This window comes from Danio rerio, chromosome 25, assembly GCF_052040795.2.
Source record: "Danio rerio strain M-AB ecotype USA chromosome 25, GRCz13ab, whole genome shotgun sequence".
NCBI classification, from domain to species: Eukaryota; Metazoa; Chordata; class Actinopteri; order Cypriniformes; family Danionidae; genus Danio; species Danio rerio.
The window spans coordinates 5,410,300-5,430,334 of record NC_141045.1 but is presented as its reverse complement, the minus strand read 5'-3'; the positions used below and the strand labels follow the sequence as shown (position 1 = coordinate 5,430,334).

General features: G+C 34.6%; 1 protein-coding gene across 2 annotated transcripts in view; it reads left to right on the top strand.

Moving 5' to 3' along the window:
* The window catches only part of slc25a22a (solute carrier family 25 member 22a), a 44,900-nt gene extending 27,124 nt beyond the window's left edge, over nt 1-17,776 (top strand). The window contains exons 6-12 of one of the 2 annotated variants that reach the window (XR_015526048.1): nt 1,203-1,260; nt 6,106-6,166; nt 7,863-8,010; nt 10,065-10,219; nt 12,281-12,356; nt 15,038-16,449; nt 16,644-17,776. Coding sequence is in view for 1 of the 2 variants with exons in the window: in XM_087311602.1 (XP_087167728.1) it covers nt 1,203-1,260; nt 6,106-6,166; nt 7,863-8,010; nt 10,065-10,219; nt 12,281-12,356; nt 15,038-15,191 (652 nt within the window). In the remaining variant the exon portion in view is untranslated. Of the gene's footprint in view, nt 1-1,202; nt 1,261-6,105; nt 6,167-7,862; nt 8,011-10,064; nt 10,220-12,280; nt 12,357-15,037 lie in introns of both variants that reach the window. The other variant, XM_087311602.1, reaches the window with a different exon arrangement.
* The last annotated feature ends 2,259 nt before the right edge of the window (nt 17,777-20,035 follow it).

Below are 20,035 nucleotides of genomic sequence, written 5' to 3'. Positions count from 1 at the left end.
ACATCATCTGGTCTGACACACTGCTTGCTTTCAATACCGGCCTTGAGCATGTCCACAAACACACACACACACACACACACACACACACACACACACACACACACACACACAGCTCATCATGTCCCTCTTCTCTCAATATGGCGACCTCGAAACACATCAAAATACCGTGGTATCACCATCTGACACGGGTGTGTGACATACCGATGCGGATGAACGTCTCAATCAGTTCAGCTCACAGTATTACATTACCAGAGCGCATTAATATTACACATGCACACAGACAATACCCACAATGCCCTGCTCGGCTGGGTATCCATGGCGACTGCAAACGGCGCTGGTGAATTATTGACCAGCATCCCCAAAACAAAGTGTGAATTATTAACAAGCACCAGTGTGTGTGTGTGCGTGTATGTGTGTGTGTGTGTGTATTTCTGATGGATGTGTGTTTCTGATGTGTGTGTTTGTTTCTGATGTGTGTGTGTGTGTGTTTCTGATGTGTGTGTTTGTTTCTTATGTGTGTGTGTGTGTGTGTGTGTGTGTGTTTCTGATGTGTGTGTGTGTGTGTTTCTGATGTGTGTGTGTGTGTGTTTCTGATGTGTGTGTGTGTGTTTCTGATGTGTGTGTGTGTTTCTGATGTGTGTGTGTGTGTTTCTGATGTGTGTGTGTGTGTGTGTGTTTCTGATGTTTGTGTGTGTTTCTGATGTGTGTGTGTGTGTGTGTGTGTGTGTGTGTGTTTCTGATGTGTGTGTGTGTTTCTGATGTGTGTGTGTGTTTCTGATGTGTGTGTGTGTGTTTCTGATGTGTGTGTGGCTGTTTCTGATATGAATGGATATTTCTGGTGTGTGTGTTTCTGATGTGTGTGTGTGTGTGTGTGATATGTTTGTGTGTTTCCAATGTGTGTGATTATGGTGTGTGTTTCTAATATCCGTGTGTGTGTCTGATATGAATGGATATTTCTGGTGTGTGTGTTTCTGTTGGTGTGTGTGTGTGATGTGTTTGTGTGTTTCGGATGTGTGTGTGTGTGTGTGTGTTTGTTTCTGATGTATGTGTGGGTTTGTTTCTGATGTGTGTGTGTGTGTGTGTGTGTGTGTGTGTGTGTGTGTGTGTGTGTGTGTGTGTGTGTGTGTGTGTGTCTGCGCATGTGTGTGTGTGTGTGTGTGTGTTGATAATAAGAAAGCTCACACTCTTCTGTTCTTCCTCAGGCAGAAACTCACTCTCCTGAAAGAGATGCTGGCTGGCTGCGGTGCAGGAACCTGTCAGGTCAGTGCGCAAACACACACACACACACAGACACAGACACACACAAATACACAGAGACACACAGACACACACACACACAGACACACACACACACGCACGTGATGCTTGAGCCTCTGCTAACAGACGATTCAGCAGCACACAGATCATTGTGTCTGTAATGGCTGAAGAGACAAAACACAGATGCATTAGTGCCGTAAACACATCCACATTATCCACACACCGCCTGATCCGCCACTAACAGCCTTTCACCTGAAGCAGGTGCTCACACACATCAGCTCTCGCATTATACAGCAGCCGAGCCGTGTAATGACGCTCGCCTGCTTAATGTGTGTGTTCTTCCACAATACCACACTCAAATCAACAGACTCAAAGCATCTGGACAAATCCATACAGCTTTTTAGGACTTGGAAATTGTGTAGATAGACTGTATATTAATTAACATTATTATTAAAATCTATCCGTTTACACACGTATGACTGAATAATTGTATTCTAATCAGCCATTCAGATGGATGAATGAACGTCAGCTAAACCACTTAAATGACTTCCACTATTGACGGTTTTAACTGATTGAGTTGTAGTGATCCGGTCATGTGACCTCTCGGAGATGATCAGCTTCCTGTTGTCATTGAGCAGCTTTACAGGCATGCGGGATTAAATGATGGGATTACAGCAGACTCTTGATTAAGATTGACATGCTCTTTCTACCTATCGGCATCTCACGCAAGTAATCCCATCAACTAGTGCCGAGTCAGGTTAGTGGAGAGCAGAGGAGATGAGCCGCAGACCTGTACAAACCCCTTCGGATCTGATGAAACGTGTAATTGGGTCTCTGGTGACAGCAGCGCTAGCACACATAAATGTGTCTTTGTCTGTCGACAGTGCTGCATGTTCATGCTAAACTAAACTTCACTCCACTCCATGAGCCTCCATAAGATTACATTCGTTAAACAACAGAAAACCACCTGGACAATTCAGGAAAATTACTCATGACCCCTTAGCAACCACTAAAGAAACTTGTAAAAACAGTCCCCTGCTGAAAAAAACAGCTTAAATCAGCCAAGGCTGGTTGGCTGGTGGACCAGCCTGGTTTTAGAGGGGTTTTGGCAATTTCCAGCCTGGCCTTAGCTGGTCAGGCTAGGAGATGACCATCTAAAACCAGCTTGACCAGCCTAGCCTGGCTGTGAGGTCAGCCGAAACCAGCTATGTCCAGCTTAAACCAGGGTGGACAAGCTGGTTTTAGCTGGTTATTTTTCAGCCTATCTAAGCCCTCTAAAACCAGGCTGGTCAACCAGCTAAACCAGCCAACCAGCCTAGGCTGATTAAAGCAGTTTTATAAGCAGGGTCACAACACAATAACAACACCTTAGCAACCAATAATCAAGTAAAATCACTCACAACACCATAGCAACAACTTAGCAACTACTGAAAAAGTAGTAAAATGCTCACAACACCATAGCGATGCCTAAGCAACCACTAAAAACTAGTAAAAACACTAACAGCACATTAGAAACACCATAGCAACCACTGAAACAACTATTAAAAACACCCACAACACCATAGGAACACCTTAGCGACCACACAAAAAACTTGAAAATAAATCACAACACCTTAGCAACCACTAAAGTAGTAAAACATTTACAACACCATAGCAACACCGTAGCAACCACTAAGAAAACTAGTAAAATGACTCACAACCCCATAGCAACACCTTAACAACCAGTAAAGTAGTAAAACAGTCACAACACCATATCAACACCGTAGTAGGCCTTAAAATTGTAAAACATCTACAGCACCATATCAACACCTCAACAGGCACTAAAGAATCTAATAAAACACCCACAACACCATAGCAACACCATAGCAACTATTAAAAAACTAGTAAAAAGACTCACAACACCATAGCAACACCTTAGCAACCACTGAAAAAGTAGTAAAATGCTCACAACACCATAGCGATGCCTTAGCAACCACTGAAAAAAAAACTAGCAAAAGGCTCAAAACAACATAGCGATGCCTTAGCAACCACTAAAAACTAGTAAAGACACTCACAGCACCTTAGAAGCACCATAGCAACCACTGAAACAACTATTAAAAACACCCACAACACCATAAGAACACCTTCACAACCACACAAAAAAACTAGAAAATAAGTCACAACACCTTAGCAACCACTAAAGTAGTAAAACATTTACAACACCATAGCAACACCTTAGCAACCAGTAAAGTAGTAAAACAGTCACAACACCATGTCAACACCGTAGTAGGCCTTAAAATAGTAAAACATCTACAGCACCATATCAACACCTCAACAGGCACTAAAGAATCTAATAAAACACCCACAACTGCATAGCAACACCTTAGCAACTACTAAAGAAACTAGTAAAAAGACTCGCAACACCATAGCAACTACTAAGAAACTAGTAAAAAGACTCACAACACCATAGCAACACCTTAGCAACCACTGAAAAAGTAGTAAAATGCTCACAACACCATAGCGATGCCTAAGCAACCACTAAAAACTTGTAAAAACACTCACAACACCTTAGAAACACCATAGCAACCAATGAAACACCTATTAAAAACACCCACAACACCATAGGAACACTTTAGCAACCACAAAAAAAAACTAGTAAATAAGTCACAACACCTTAGCAACCACTAAAAATGTAAAAATTTACAACACCATAGCAACCACTAAGAAAACTAGTAAAATGACTCACAACCCCATAGCAACACCTTAACAACCAGTACAGTAGTAAAACAGTCACAACACCATGTCAACACCGTAGTAGGCCTTAAAATAGTAAAACATCTACAGCACCATATCAACACCTCAACAGGCACTAAAGAATCTAATAGAACACCCACAACTGCATAGCAACATCTTAGCAACTACTAAAGAAACTAGTAAAAAGACTCACAACACCATAGCAACACCTTAGCAACTACTAAAGAAACTAGTAAAAAGACTCACAACACCATAGCAACACCTTAGCAACTACTAAAGAAACTAGTAAAAAGACTTGCAACACCATAGCAACTACTAAGAAACTAGTAAAAAGACTCACAACACCATAGCAACACCTTAGCAACCACTGAAAAAGTAGAAAAATGCTCACAACACCATAGCGATGCCTAAGCAACCACTAAAAACTTGTAAAAACACTCACAACACCTTAGAAACACCATAGCAACCAGTGAAACACCTATTAAAAACACCCACAACACCATAGGAACACTTTAGCAACCACAAAAAAAAACTAGTAAATAAGTCACAACACCTTAGCAACCACTAAAAATGTAAAAATTTACAACACCATAGCAACCACTAAGAAAACTAGTAAAATGACTCACAACCCCATAGCAACACCTTAACAACCAGTACAGTAGTAAAACAGTCACAACACCATGTCAACACCGTAGTAGGCCTTAAAATAGTAAAACATCTACAGCACCATATCAACACCTCAACAGGCACTAAAGAATCTAATAAAACACCCACAACTGCATAGCAACATCTTAGCAACTACTAAAGAAACTAGTAAAAAGACTCGCAACACCATAGCAACATCTTAGCAACCAGTAAAAAACTAGTAAAACACTTACAACACCTTAGCAACAATTTAGCAACCACTAAAGAAACTAGTAAAAAGACTCACAACACCATAGCAACACCTTAGCAACCAGTAAAAAACTAGTAAAACACAACACCTTAGCAACGCTTTTGCAACCACTAAAGAAACTAGTAAAAAAACTCACAAGAACTAAAGTAGTAAAAACACTGCAATGACTTTGCAACCACTACTAAAGCTAGTTAAACTACTTAGCAAAACACCTTAGCAACCTAAACTCACACACAACACCATAGCAACCACTAATGAAACTAGCAAAATCATTCACATCAACACCTTAGTGACCTCAAAAGTAGTAAAAACACTACACAACACCATAGCAACGCCTTAGCCACCACTAAAGAAACTACTATATCAAAAACGCTCACAATTCCTTAGCAACCACTAATAAAAGTAGCAAAAATACTCAAACAATTCATTCATTCATTTTCCTTCAGTTTAGTCCCTTTATTAATCTGGGGTCACCACAGCGGAATGAACCGCCAACTTATCCAGCATATGTTTTACACAGCGGATGCCCTTCCAGCCGCAACCTAGTACTGGGAAACACCCTTATACTCTCACTCACACACTTACACTACAGACAATTTAGCTTACCCAATTCCCCTATAGCGCATGTGTTTGGACTGTGAGGGAAACCAGAGCACCCAGAGGAAACCCACACCAACACGAGGAGAACGTACCACACAGAAATGCCTACTGACTCAGCCGAGGCTCAAATCAGCGACCCTCTTGCTGTTTGGCGATCGTGCTACCCACTGCGCCACCGTGACACCCCCAAACACCATTCAGACATGCTAAAACACTCAAATATCTTAGCAATCTTCTAAAAACACCTAGAAAAGCATCGACCTATAAAGCGTGGTAAAAACACCTCAGTTTGACACATTACGGATGTGAAATGGGTCTCGTATACTGCTTTGTGAACCCACCTGAACCACAGCACGTAGGAGGATGTGCTAATTGTATGTTTTTATATGCGGTGGCTCCTTTTTAAAATAGTCGTAGCAAAAATGACAGGCTTTCAGACGAGGCTTTGATAGGTTTAACTACATTTACACACGTGTAAAATCATTAAGAGTGTGTGTTTGTAACCAGTTTGACCATTCACAGCAGCTTTAGGTTGATGTAAATATGTGTGTGTGGCCCTTTAAATGATCTCGTTCTCATTCCTTCAGGTTTGTGAGGTTAAGCTTGTGTTTGTGTTGCAGGTCATCGTTACGACACCGATGGAGATGCTGAAGATTCAGCTGCAAGACGCCGGAAGAATCGGTAAGAATATCTGCAGAAAAGAGGAAGGAGCGAGGGGAGAAGTGAGAGATCAGGGCAGAGAAGAGGAATGAAGCACTGCCACCTTGTGTTCACATTTGACAATTTCATTTTTAGTCGTAGAGCAATACAATTCTTTGATGAATGTGGATGTAATAAAAAGTGCAATAGGTTTCTATGAGGAATATTATGTCAGCATATATATTATTTTGTACACCTGAGTATAATGTGTTCAGTGTAATAAATATTTAGTTTTTTTGAATATTTTAAAAACATTTTTGTAAAACATAAATATTAAATATAGCTTTTAAAAAAGGGATAGTTCACCTAAAAATGAAATTTATGTCATTATTTAGCTACTTTTTAATTGTTTTAAACATTTATAAGTCTCTTTTTTTATGCTAAACACAAAAGCGGTGTTTTGAAAAATGCTAAAAACCTGTAACCATTGACTTCCATAGTATTTGTTTTTCTTAATAGTCAATGGTTACAGGTTTTCAGCTTTTTCAAAATATCATATTTTGTGTTCAACAAAGGAACGAAACTTATAAAGGTTTCAAAAGAATTGAGGGAGACACCATTTTTATTTTTGGGTGAACTGTCCCTTTAAAAAACAACATACTTTTAAAAATATATATTTTTTAAATGAACAATTTGTAAATTATGTAAATTAGATATAGATATAAATACTTTATATAAATACTAATATTAAGTCACCTTTAGCAGAACTGAATATAAATTTAAATATTATTAAATATGTATTCCCAGAGACGGGTTGCTGCTGGAAGGGCATCCACTGTGTAAAAACATGCTGGATAAGTTGGCGGTTCATTCCGCTGTGGCGACCCCAGATTAAAAAAGGGACTAAGCCGACAAGAAAATGAATAATTGAATTAAATATGTATTTTCTTGTATTAAATATTGCAATGTTTAAAGTACATTTCCAGTTTGATTATGTTTGATTTAGTAATTACGTTTTATTTAAGAATTCATTTACATATAATTCATTTTAAAAAAATCTATTTTCTTTAAATACTGACCATTGTTATTCTGAATAATATTATCTGAATAAAAAAAGGCCGTTGTCAGGCATTAATGAATATTATTTAATATAGTGGTTATTATTCATTCTGTATTTTTCAGCGAATTAAATATTTTGTATTATTAAATATTTAATCAGTAGTCTTTTTATATTTGCCAGTCTGTGAGATTTGCCCCATGTATATTTTTTCCTCAATTTCTGTTTAACAGAGAGAAGATTCTTTATCAACACATTTCTGAACATAATAGTTTAATAACTCATCTTTAATAACTGATTTATTTTATCTTTGCCATGATTACTGTAAATAATATTTGACTAGATATTTTACAAGACACTTCTATACAGCTTAAAGTGACATTTAGGCAGGTTAGGGTAATTAGGCAAGTCATTTTATAACAGTGGTTTGTTCTGTAGTAGACTATTAAAAACAAATATAGCTTAAAGGGGGTAATAATATTGACCTAAAACTGCATTTTTTTGCAGCCGAAATAAAACAAATAAAACTTTCTCCAGAAGAAAAAATATTATAAGAAATACTGTGAAAAATTCCTCAATCTGTTAAATATCATTTGGGTAATATATGAAAAAGAAACAAAAATTCACAGGAGGGCAAATAATTCTGACATCAACTGTATTTCTGATGTGTTTCGTGTGCAGCGGCTCAGAGGAAGCTCATGCCTCAGGCTGTGACCCCAGGGGGCCCCGTGGAGATGAAGTCCCCCACTGCTATGCAACTCACCAGACAACTGCTGAAGGAGAAGGGCATCGCGGGGCTCTACAAGGGCCTGGGGGCCACACTGCTCAGGTTAGCAAAACACACACTGCCAAAACTGAACAAAGAACAAAACTTCTTGTTGGCAAATACAATATTTCTATTTATTTTATATACTTTTTTCAATGTAATATGTATTCGGACATCACAGCTTGTTTTTGTTACTGCAAAACTTTCCATTTACAGCTGAAGTCAGAATTGTTTGCCCACCTTTGAATATATATATTTTTTCAAATATTTCCCAAATGATGTTTAAGAGAGCAGGGAATTTTCACAGTATTTCCTATAATATTTTTCCTTCTGGAGAAAGTCTTATTTCTTTTTTTTTCGGCAAGAATAAAAGCAGCTTTTCATTTTTTTAAAGCGATTTTAAGGTCAATATTATTAGCCCCTTTAAGCTATATATTCTTTTGATAGTCTACAAAACAAACCATCGTTGTACAATAACTTGCCTAATTACCCTAACCTGCCTAGTTACACTAATTAACCTAGTGAAGCCTTTAAATGTCACTTTAAGCTGTATAGAAGTGTCTTGAAAAATATCTAGTCAAATATTATTTACTGTCATCATGGCAAAGATAAAATAAATCAGTTATTAGAGATGAGTTATTAAAACTATTATGCTTAGAAATGTGTTGAAAAAAATCTGCTCTCCGTTAAACAGAAATTGAGGAAAAAAATAAACAGGGGGGCGAATAATTCAGGGGGCTATTAATTCTGACTTCAACTGTAAATTGGTATGTAACCATTAGTTTGTAAAGAAAATTGATATATTATAATATACTGTACAAAAGCAATAAAAAAGAAAAAAAAAACGTCTTTATTGTTTAATTTTTTGATCGTTCTGTATTATTCTGAAAAAACTCTTGTTGAGAACAAACAATTGCAAAAAGAGCATCGCTTTATATACAGTATATAAAATTAAATATCTTCGTTAAATGTGTGTGTGTGTGTGTGTGTGTGCGTGTGTGTGTGTGTGTGTGTGTGCAGAATTATTGGCACTGCTATGAATTCATATTGGCCAAATATTTTTGAAGTATATTCCCATAACTATTTTACTTTTTTTTGTACACATGGGTGACAATAATTAAATTAAAGTCACTTGTATAGAACTTTTCGCTATACTCATCCTCTACTTACATCCAAAAACTCTTAGATTTTTTGGTAAGGTCTTTGGCAAAAGATCAAAAAGTATTTATATCTCTCTAGAGTTCAACGGTTGAGTTTTACCATTTTTGAATCCATTCAGCTGATCTCCGGGTCTAGCGGCAACTGCTTTTAGCTTAGCTTAGCATAGATCATTTAATTGGATTAGACCATTAGCATCTTGCTCAAATAAATTTAGCTATTTTTTTTTATTTAAAAGGCAAGCTTTAAATAGAAAAATGATCAAAACTCTTTTTTTGAAGAGTCTACATATTTAATATTTTCAATAATTGTTTAATTTCTTTTTTAACTGAATAGTTTACATTTTTATCTCTCTTATTTTTGAATATGTGTCTAGTAGTATTAAAAATAGCAATAATATTAAAGAAAATTTAACATTGTAATTGTGATATTTGGAATACTCTATATTACACGTTGAAAGTTATTAATCAAGGGTCACTATAGCAGAATGCCAACTTATCCAGCAAATGTTTATCACAGCGGATGCCCTTCTAGCTGCAACCCAGTACTGGGAAACATCCATTGAACTGAATTAGACCATTAGCATATTGTTAAAAAAAATTTAAAAGAGCTTTAATAACTTTCGAATTAGAGTTGAGCTTTAAATAGGAAAATTATCGAAACTGCTGTGAATTTTTGCGAGATGCTAATGGTCTAATCCGATTAAATGATTTATGCTAAGCTAAGCTAAAAGTCTTCTGAATAGATTCAAAATAGGTGGAACGTAATAGTTTAGCTGTTGTAAAATGAGCCTATTTAAAAAAAGTGTTGTGTTCCTTTAAACAATAAATACATTTTTCAAAGCCTTCTTTGCTCATATTAACCAATGTTAGCGGAGGACACTGTATCACACAATAACCATCACTGATTCTGGCAGAACGAGCGCTTATATTTCACATTTGTGTTTCCTCTCTTTTCAGGGACGTCCCGTTCTCTATCATTTATTTCCCCCTGTTTGCTAATCTGAATAATCTGGGGAAGAAAGGAGGAGATGGTCCTGCGCCTTTCTACGTCTCCTTCATCTCAGGCTGCATTGCAGGAAGCACAGCTGCAGTCGCTGTTAACCCTGTAGATGGTGCGTTACTCCTCATTATCACATAATATACAGCTGAAGTCAGAATTATTCGCCCTCATATAAACTATATAATAAATTATAATGTTTCACAGTATTTCCTATAATATTTTCATTCTCTTCTGGAAAAAGTCTTATTTGTTTTATTTCGGCTAGAATAAAAGCAGTTTTTTTTAATTTATTTTTTAATCATTTTAAGGTCAATATTATTAGCTGCCTTAAGCAAGATTTGTTTTCCATTGTCTACAGAACAAACAACTGTTATACAATGACTTGCCTAGTTACCCTAACCTGCCTAATTAACACTTTAAATGTCACTTTAAGTGGAATACTAGTATCCTGAAAAATATGGATATATGGGAAATATATATATATATATATATATATATATATATATATATATATATATATATATATATATATATATATATATATATATATATATATATATATATATAATATATAGGGAAAGAGGGGGAGTAGGGGTGGAAGGGGAGATTCTTCAAAACGAAGATGGCTGTCATATGGAACTCAGGGTATTTATAGTGGCTTAGGAATCGTCTGATTGGTTATTCATAAATTGAATAATGCAGAACCGGCTGTAAGCAATCATAAGCACATGATCCTCTCCAAATTAATTTATAAATAAACTTCACTTGAAATCATAAAAGTACACATACCGCAGGGAATTTTAACAGACTTTTCCAAACCACAGTAAACATTGAAACTGGTTATCGTCCCATGCCTAATTGAATATATCAATATCATTTATAAACAAGCATTTTTTTTGTGTTTTTACTGTATAAGTTTTTAGAAATAATCTTTATATTCGTTTTGTATTGCTGAATATTTCATAATTAATATTTTCAATAGTTGTTTAATCTCTTTTTGTAAACTAAATGTTGAATATGTTTACATTTTTGTCTCTTTTTATTTATGAATATTTGTATTACAGTATTACCAATGCCAATAATTTTAATGGACATTGTAATAATTGAAATGTATATATTGAACACTAAATATTACACATTGAATGTTTTTCAATAGTATATTACATGGAATGTAAAAGTAGAGAATATTGAATATTATTTAGCATTTTTATTTAAATTCTGCACATTAAATATACAGTTGAAGTCAGAATTATTAGCCCCCCTGAATTATTAGGCCCCTTGTTTATTTCTGTATAAACATAATAGTTTTAATAACTCATCTCTAATAACTGATTTATTTTATCTTTGCCATGATGACAGTAAATAATATTTAACTAGATATTCTTCAAGACACTTCTATACAGCTTAAAGTGACATTTAAAGGCTTAACTGGGTTAATAAGGTTAACTAGGCAGGTCAGGGTGATTAGGCAAGTTATTGTATAATGATAGTTTGTTCTATAGACTATCAGAAAAAATATAGCTTAAAGGGGCTAATAATATTGTCTTTAAAATGGTGTTTAAAAAATTAATAACTGCTTTTATTCCAGCCAAACTTTCTCCAGAAGAAAAAATATTATCAGACATACTGTGAAAATTTCCTTGCTCTGTTAAACATTATTTGGGAAATATTTTAAAAAGAAGAAAAAAATTCAAAGGGGGCTAATAATTTTGAACTGTATGTTTTTAAGTTTTTTGTGTCTTCATACCCACTTATGATACACATGCTGATCTCTCTTTTAACCAACTAAATAAAAGTACATAATGCTGAATATCAGTTTTGTCATATAGTTAATTAATTGAACATAAAAGTACAAAATTCTGAAAATTATTTAGTATTTTTATTTTAACAATGAATATTAAAATATTTGTTTTCAAGTTTTTTGTGTCTTCATATCCACATGTGATACACAGGCTAATCTCTCTTAATTAACTAGATACTTAAACTCTATTTAGACCAATTGCAGGTTGCCAAAACAGTCACGTTTGGTCTCTGTCAGGAGGCTAAGCAGGCAGTATGCAGTGAAGCAGCTCGCTAGCGTCTGGAAAGCAGCCTACTGTATATGTTAGCAAGAACTGTTGTGCAATGCAAAAAGCCACATCTGTGACCGTTGAACCTCTTGTGTGTGTTTCAGTGATAAAGACCAGACTCCAGTCGCTAACACGAGGCAGTGAAGAGGACTCTTACAGTGGGGTGACGGACTGTATCAGGTGAGATCATTTTTATTGGCCGGGGAGTTCATCAGGTGACCTTGCTTTATTAAGCTGCTCCTATTATGCTAGAGTTTAGTTTTACATAGTATGCTTTTCTCATTTTAAAAAGATGTGGCACAGTGGCTCAGTGGTTAGCACTGGTGCTTCACAGCAAGAAGGTCACTGGTTCGAGTTCCTGTGGGTCGGTTGGCATTTCTGTGTTGATGTTGGCATGTTCTCCACGTGTTGGTGTGGGTTTCCTCCGGATTCCCCCACAGTCCAAACACATGCGCTATAGATGAATTGGATGAAGTAAATTGGCCATAGTGTATGTCTGTGTTTGAATGTGAGAGTATATGGGGTTTTCCCAGTACTGGGTTGCGGCTGGATGGGCATCTGCTGCGTAAAACATAAGCCATAATAGTTGGTGGTTCATTCCGCTGTGTCGACCTGATTAATAAAGGGACTAAGTCGAAAACAAAATGAATGAATGGATAAGTTAGCGATTCATTCCGCTGTGGTGACCACTGTTAAATAAGGCATTAAGCTGAAGGAAAATTAATGAATGATTTTTAAAAAGCAAATTTTTGTGAAAGTGGCTGAAAATACTAAGCTAGATAAAAAGTTAACATCGCTGCGTAATATCATTGCACTTTTAACCATGGTGCGGCAGCAAAGTTTCTTGATTATTATGCCAAAATGGTTGTATAGTTCCTAGTCATATCGACCTAGAAAATAGCAACGTTTATTTTTCTATCAGTTTTAGTATACGATGTAACTACAGAAGTGACGGTTTCACCATTTTTGAATCTATTCGTCTAGTGGAAGCACTTTTAGCTTAGCTTAGCTTAGCATGGACTATTGAATCCGATTAGACCATTAGCATTTCGCTAAAAATGTCCAAACATTTTTTTGATCACTTATTTAAAACTCGACTCTTTTTGGAAGTTTTTGAACGAGACGCTAATTGCTAATCTGATTCAATGAATTATGCTAAGCTAAAAGTGTATGAGCCAGACCCAGAGCTCTGCTAAATGGATTCAAACTTGTTTAACTCTAGAGCAGTGGTTCTCAAACTATTTTCAACAAGTACCACCTTAGAAAAAAACTGTCTCTCCAAGTACCACTATAATGACTGGTATTGAAATACATAGTAGGCCCAATTAAGCGGCTACAGCTTACTACAAAACTACAGATTGATTCTTGTTATTATGAATATTTATTATTGTCAGCCACTTTAAACATAATAAATAGCTTGAACAATAACACACTTACAGGTAAAAAAAAAAGACAAGTAAAACGTCAACGTTTAAATTAAAATTTAAAAGTTAATTAAAAATGGCACTGTTCTAAAAAAATTAAACGAAAACTGCTGTACTTAAATGTAAAGTATTAACATAGAGTAGCCTCATCATCAAAACCTGGAAATGTTTCTTGGACCTCATAAATATAGGTTATACCGTATGTCATAATATTCATATATAACTCTGTTTGAAAAATGTTGAAATATACATTGCTTGTATATATTTCTTATTTGTATATTTTTGAAATCTAAATGTTAACTTGTATTTTAAATATATGATTTGGATTTACATATTTAAATTAGAAATTAGATCTGCGTACTGCGTGTAAGAGTAGGCTATGTGTGTCAGAAAAGCAATTGATTAAACTATACCTTTCAACATTGGGATATAAAAATACGAGATACGCCCCGTTACGCAACCGTTACAAGTATGGGGAGGAAAATAACCTCAAATGATAGAATACATAACAAACATTAGAAAAATAAAGATAAAATAAAAGGTTAAGCCTGTTAAAATCAAATTTCCGGATCACATCGTACGAATCAAAGGGTTAAAAGTGTGTTTTTTTTTTTTTTTTTGCTTGAATTAATCAGTCCTCCGCGCACCACTAGAAGGAAGCCTGCGTACCACTTGTGGTACATGTACCACAGTTTGAGAACCACTGCTCTAGACAGTTATAAAATGAGTCTATTTACAAAAAAAAGGGGAGTGTTCCATTAAGATCTAAATAAACGTGGAAAAATAATCACACATACAAGTCAATTTTTCAGTATAAAAAAGTTAATAGTCATTTCCATACAGTATAACAAAATTTATTACATTTACAGAAAATTTGACATTATTTATCGTGATAATATATAATATATAAGCAGCCCCTCTAGTTCTTTGTAATAATTTTTTTTGGTGATTTTTTTGCGATAAAAATGTAAAAAAAAAATCACAAAAACAATCGTGAAAAATTAGCGGCTCTGAAATGTATTAAACTATTAGAACCTAGAAAAGATTAATATTTACATTTAAAAAAAACATGTAAATGAAATACCATCAGCCTTTTGATTTTTTTATCCATTGGATTGTGTCCTCTAGGGTGATTACATTATATTAAAAACAAAGCAATAACGTCAGATGCAGCGGATTAATTTAATGGCACCAGATTAAACTTAACAATAAAACATTGAAAATAAATACAGGCTACGACTGAACATGAAAAATAGTCTCCGAGTGGAGGTCTCCAAAATTACACCGAGATTAAACTTGGGCCTATTAGTTTGTGTGCACCGTTGTATATTTTGAAGCACCGAAGCGGATAGTCAGAGTCGCGAGTCGCTGGCATTGTTGTTTTGTGCCATTGGTTTAAGTTAAATGTTGATTTCTTTTTCTCCCATCTGATCACAGGAAGATTTTACGCAACGAAGGTCCCGCTGCATTCCTGAAGGGGGCGTACTGTCGAGCGCTGGTCATCGCGCCGCTCTTCGGCATCGCTCAGGTGGTCTATTTCCTCGGCGTGGGTGAATTCATCTTGAGTCATCTACCCAAACGAAACAACTAACCAATCACACCCACTGCCTCCCATCATGCATTGCACCAGTCGGTTTCCCGCCCCTCCCCCGTCTCACAGAAGGATCAAAGCGTGGACCAGTCTGACTGATTTTAATCGTTGTTGTCGTGCCGTTTTTGTTCAAAGCGCCGTGTATTTTTATCTGAATGTGGTGGTTTTAATACTGAGCGTAAAGTGAGATTGTGTTTGCCAAGCTGCCTGTTTTATTTGTGTCTCGTCCCGTCTCACGCTGAGGCGAAGTGATATCCTTTTATGAGTGTTAAATCTCGAGCCATTATCCGATCATTGGGCATCTCACGACATTTAAAGCGTAAAATCAGCGATCAATCGTAACTCGTGCTCTTGTTAATTATGGACTAAAATATCAAGCTCTTTTTAATTGCTAATTTCCTGGAAGAACAGGGCATGTAATGTTGATTAGCTTGCCCTCTGTAGGGCGCTGTTTTTGTCTGTATTACGGCCAACTCCGAATGCCTTTCCTCTGGGCGTCGAATGACTTTGAGGAAAAGTGTGGAAAAGACACACATCCTTGAGTGTATTAAAGTCCAAAGTTTCTGACCTGAGAACAGCATATCGTTACGCCTTATCGAGGCTCGTGTTTCAAAATGACACGTCGGCTTCAGAGGTTAATTTGATTAATAAAGCTGAGGGGAGACGTATCAGTGAACTAAGATGTGAATTAGACTTGAAAGCATCTCTTAAATTGACTGAATCCAAATGCAAATGCCTGCAAGTAGTGGCCATTAAAACTTCCGGAAAGTTCCCACACTTTGGGAGATAATCATTACGGATTAAGAGATTGGTTCCGCATGGCCACAGTACATTTTTGGGCTCAAATCTGAATGAAAAATAACATTAAATATGAGATAAAACCTCATTTAAATCACTTTAATAGGGGGGTTTGAAGTTTAATTAAAAATTAGATATGCAAAGTAGATTTTTTGTTCCTTATTTAGGCTGGGACACGTATGTAATGTCATAGAGACTATGCTGTAGTTTCCAAAGCTAATCTAATGTGTAGGCGTTGTTATCTTTAAATAAATCTAATCTAAAACGTTGTCTATTTAAAAGGTTTATTTATATAATTATATATCAAATTAATAGAAAGTACATTAATATTTATAACTATCATGACTGTAAAATGAATATGCAAATTCAAACACAATTTTTTTTCAAAATATTCAAAACAAAAACAACAAATATGAAATAAAAGAGTTAAATACACTAAAACAATAACTCTGTAACTTATGTAATCTAATTAATATTCATGAGCATATCAGATGTGTTCATATTGTGTCCCACTCACTGAAAACCCAACTCAACTAGTTCAATTTTCCAATTAATATGCTAGCGTGAAAAAGTTTTCACCCCCTTTACATCTGTTTAAATAAAAGCTCATTTAAAATATTAAGAAAATAAAGCAAAACAATAACTGTATCTTAGATGCTTTCCCAACTATTATGTCACCTTATTAATATTCATGAGCATATCAGATGTGTTCATATTGTGTCCCACCCACTGAAAACCCAACTCAACTAGTTAAATATTCCAATTAATATGCGTGAAAAGGTTTTCACCCCCCACATCTGTTTAAATAAAAACTCATTTTAAATATTAAGAAAATAAAGCAAAACAGTAACTCTGTATCTTAGATGCTTACCCAAATATCATGTCACATAATTAATATTCATGAGCATATCAGATGTGTTCATATTGTGTCCCACCCACTGAAAACCCAAATCAACTAGTTAAATATTCCAATTAATATGCTAGCGTGAAAACGTTTTCACCCCCTCTCATCTGTTTAAATAAAAGCTCATTTAAAATTTTAAGAAAATAAAGCAAAACAATAACTGTATCTTAAGATGCTTTCCCAAAGACCATGTCACCTAATTAATATTCATCAGCAAATCAAATGCGTTTATATTGTGTCTCACCCACTGAAAACTCGACTCAACTAGTTAAATATTCCAATTAATATGCTAGCGTGAAAAAGTTTTCCCCCCTTAAGCAGTTTTGTCAGATAAAACTTAAAACGCCAAAGTAACAAGCATATCGATTGTAATGCCTGTCCTGTACATCTACGATGGGCGGAGCTACAGATCATGAATATTAATGCATTAGCTGTATCATTGTTTTCCTGACAGCTTTTTAATAGTCATTCCAATTTTATCAAGAAGCTAATAAGCACACGTTCCAGATTTTTGGGCCGAAGTCCGAATATTTATTGATAATCCTGATTATATCGACGTAAACACACTTATAGTATATCTCACTATATATTTGTATGGATAGTTTTATCAGTGTCTGATTGTTTGTGTGATCTTTGTTGATTACTGTGTACTGTATATATGCAGATGATATTACGAAGCGATTACGTTTTTTTTTTTAACGTTTTGTTATACGATGGCTTATTTGCACACCTCCCCGTTCCTTCTGTTTATGTTGTTGGCATCTGGAAGAGTTAATATGCCAGTTTACACACCGTTTGAGCCGGACCTGTGATGTATTAGTGTTGGAATTGTGAGCTTTTTTTGTGCACTACCAAACTTAACGAACAAAAACTCCCGAACGCTCTCAGGTCGTGGTTCTCATTTACTTTTTGTTTTTTGCTTCTCGCAGAGACGTTCGGATCGATTTGCAGCCTGTTGTGTAGAGTCAAAAGACAATGTTCTCGCTCACAATATGTGTTGTCGGCTGGAGCGAGATAAGCTGGTCTGTGTGTGCAATCAAGAGTGTTTTTGGCCCGTGCTGACAAACATTCGAATCTGTTTCATACTGCCAAACGATTCCTGACCAAAATTTCAGCCTCTAATACCTCTGTCCCCTTTCCCAGTTTTAGCCTCAGTACACTGACTTTTATAAACTCGTCTGGTTAATATTTACCTGCAACTGAATGTACACAACTAATCGAGCGTTTGAGGTTGGCATGTTTATTTAATTTGTTTGTTTTAATTTGTATTTTCCCCCCATCAAGAGTTGATCAAAAATGACCAAAAAATAATTTTATGGTTTAAATTTGATTATAATTTAAATTATAGTAAAAGAATATAATGGAAAACATCATTTTGGTTGTAATAATACCCTTTGGCAATGTCGAAAAGCCCCATAAAATATACTTTATTAGTCAAAATTAATCTAAAAGTGACCAAAAGGACTTTTAAAAAGAATAGAATGATTTCACAGTGATGCGCAGATTAAAGATGACAAGTTTCATATTTAAAATGTGTAAATAAAAATGTAGTCTAGATTATGGATTACTAATTGGATTACTTTTAGATTACTTTTTAATTTCTAGTTTTGGTTTTATGATTTGAATTTGATTACAGTTTAAGTTATAAAGCCAAAAGTAGAAAAAGAAAATGGAAAACACAGCAGATTCAAGATGACAAATTTCATGATAAAATTTGTAGTTAGTATTGCAATCTCGATTATTGATTACTAACTGGATTACTTTTAATTACTTTTGAGATTTGAATTTGGTTATAGTAATACTGTATATAGAAAAAGAAAATGGAAAGATAATTTAGATTTTAACAATACCTTTGGAAATATCGCCTAGCCTTATAATGTACTTTATCAGTCGAAAGTAATCTAAAAGTGACCAAAAAAGGTTATTTTACAGATTTTGGATTACTAATTGGATTTAGATTACTTTCTTATTTCTAGTTTGGGTTTTATGGTTTGAATTTGATTATAGTTTAAACTATAAAATCAAAAGTAGAAAAAGAAAACATGATTTTTAATGTAATAATACCTTCTGCAATATCGACTATCCTTATAATATACTTTATAAGTCAAAAGTAATCTAAAAGTTACCAAAAATGACTTTTAAAAAGAATAGGAAGACTTCACAGAGATGCGCAGATTAAAGATGACAAATTTCATGATCAAATTTGTAGTTAGCATTGCAATTTAGATTATTAATTAATAACTAGATTACTTTTTGATTACTTTTGATTTAAATCATTTCTAGTTTGGGTTTAGAAAAAGAAAATGGAAACATCAGTCAAAAGTAATCTGAAAGTAATCTAAAAGTGAACAAAAAAGGTCTTTAAAGATTATTTCACAGATTATGGATTACTAATTGGATTACTTTTAGATTACTTTCTCATTGCTAGTTTGTGTTTTATGATTTGAATTTGATTATAATTTAAATTATAAAGCCAAAAGTACAAAAAAATATGGCAAACATAATTTTGGTCATAATAATACCTTCGGCTATATTGTCAAGGCATATAAAATGTACTTAATCAGTCAAAAGTAATCTAAAAGTTACCAAAATTACTTTTAAAAAGAATAGAATGATTTCACAGTGATAGGCAGAATAAGATTACAAATTTTATGATAAAATGTGTATATAAAAATGCAGTCTAGATTATGGATTACTAATTGGATTACTTTCAGATTACTTTTTAATTTCTAGTTTTGGTTTTATGATTTGAATTTGAATACAGTTTAAATTATAAAACCAAAAGTAGAAAAAGAAAATGGAAAACATAATTTTGGTTTTAATAATCCCTTCCACAATATCGAATAGCCCTACAAAACATTATTTTTACTTTATTAGTCAAGAGTAATCTAAAAGTGACCCAAAAAAGGACTTTTAAAAAGAATAGAAAAATTTCACAATGATGGGTCGATTAAACTTTACAAATTAGATGATAAAATATGTAGTTACTATTGCAATTTAGATTATGGGTTACTAATTGGATTACTTTTAGATTACTTTTTCATTTCTAGTTTTGGTTTTATGATTTGACTTTGAATACAGTTTTAATTATAAAACCAAAAGTAGAAAAAACAAACAAAAAGCATCATTTAGATTGTAAGAA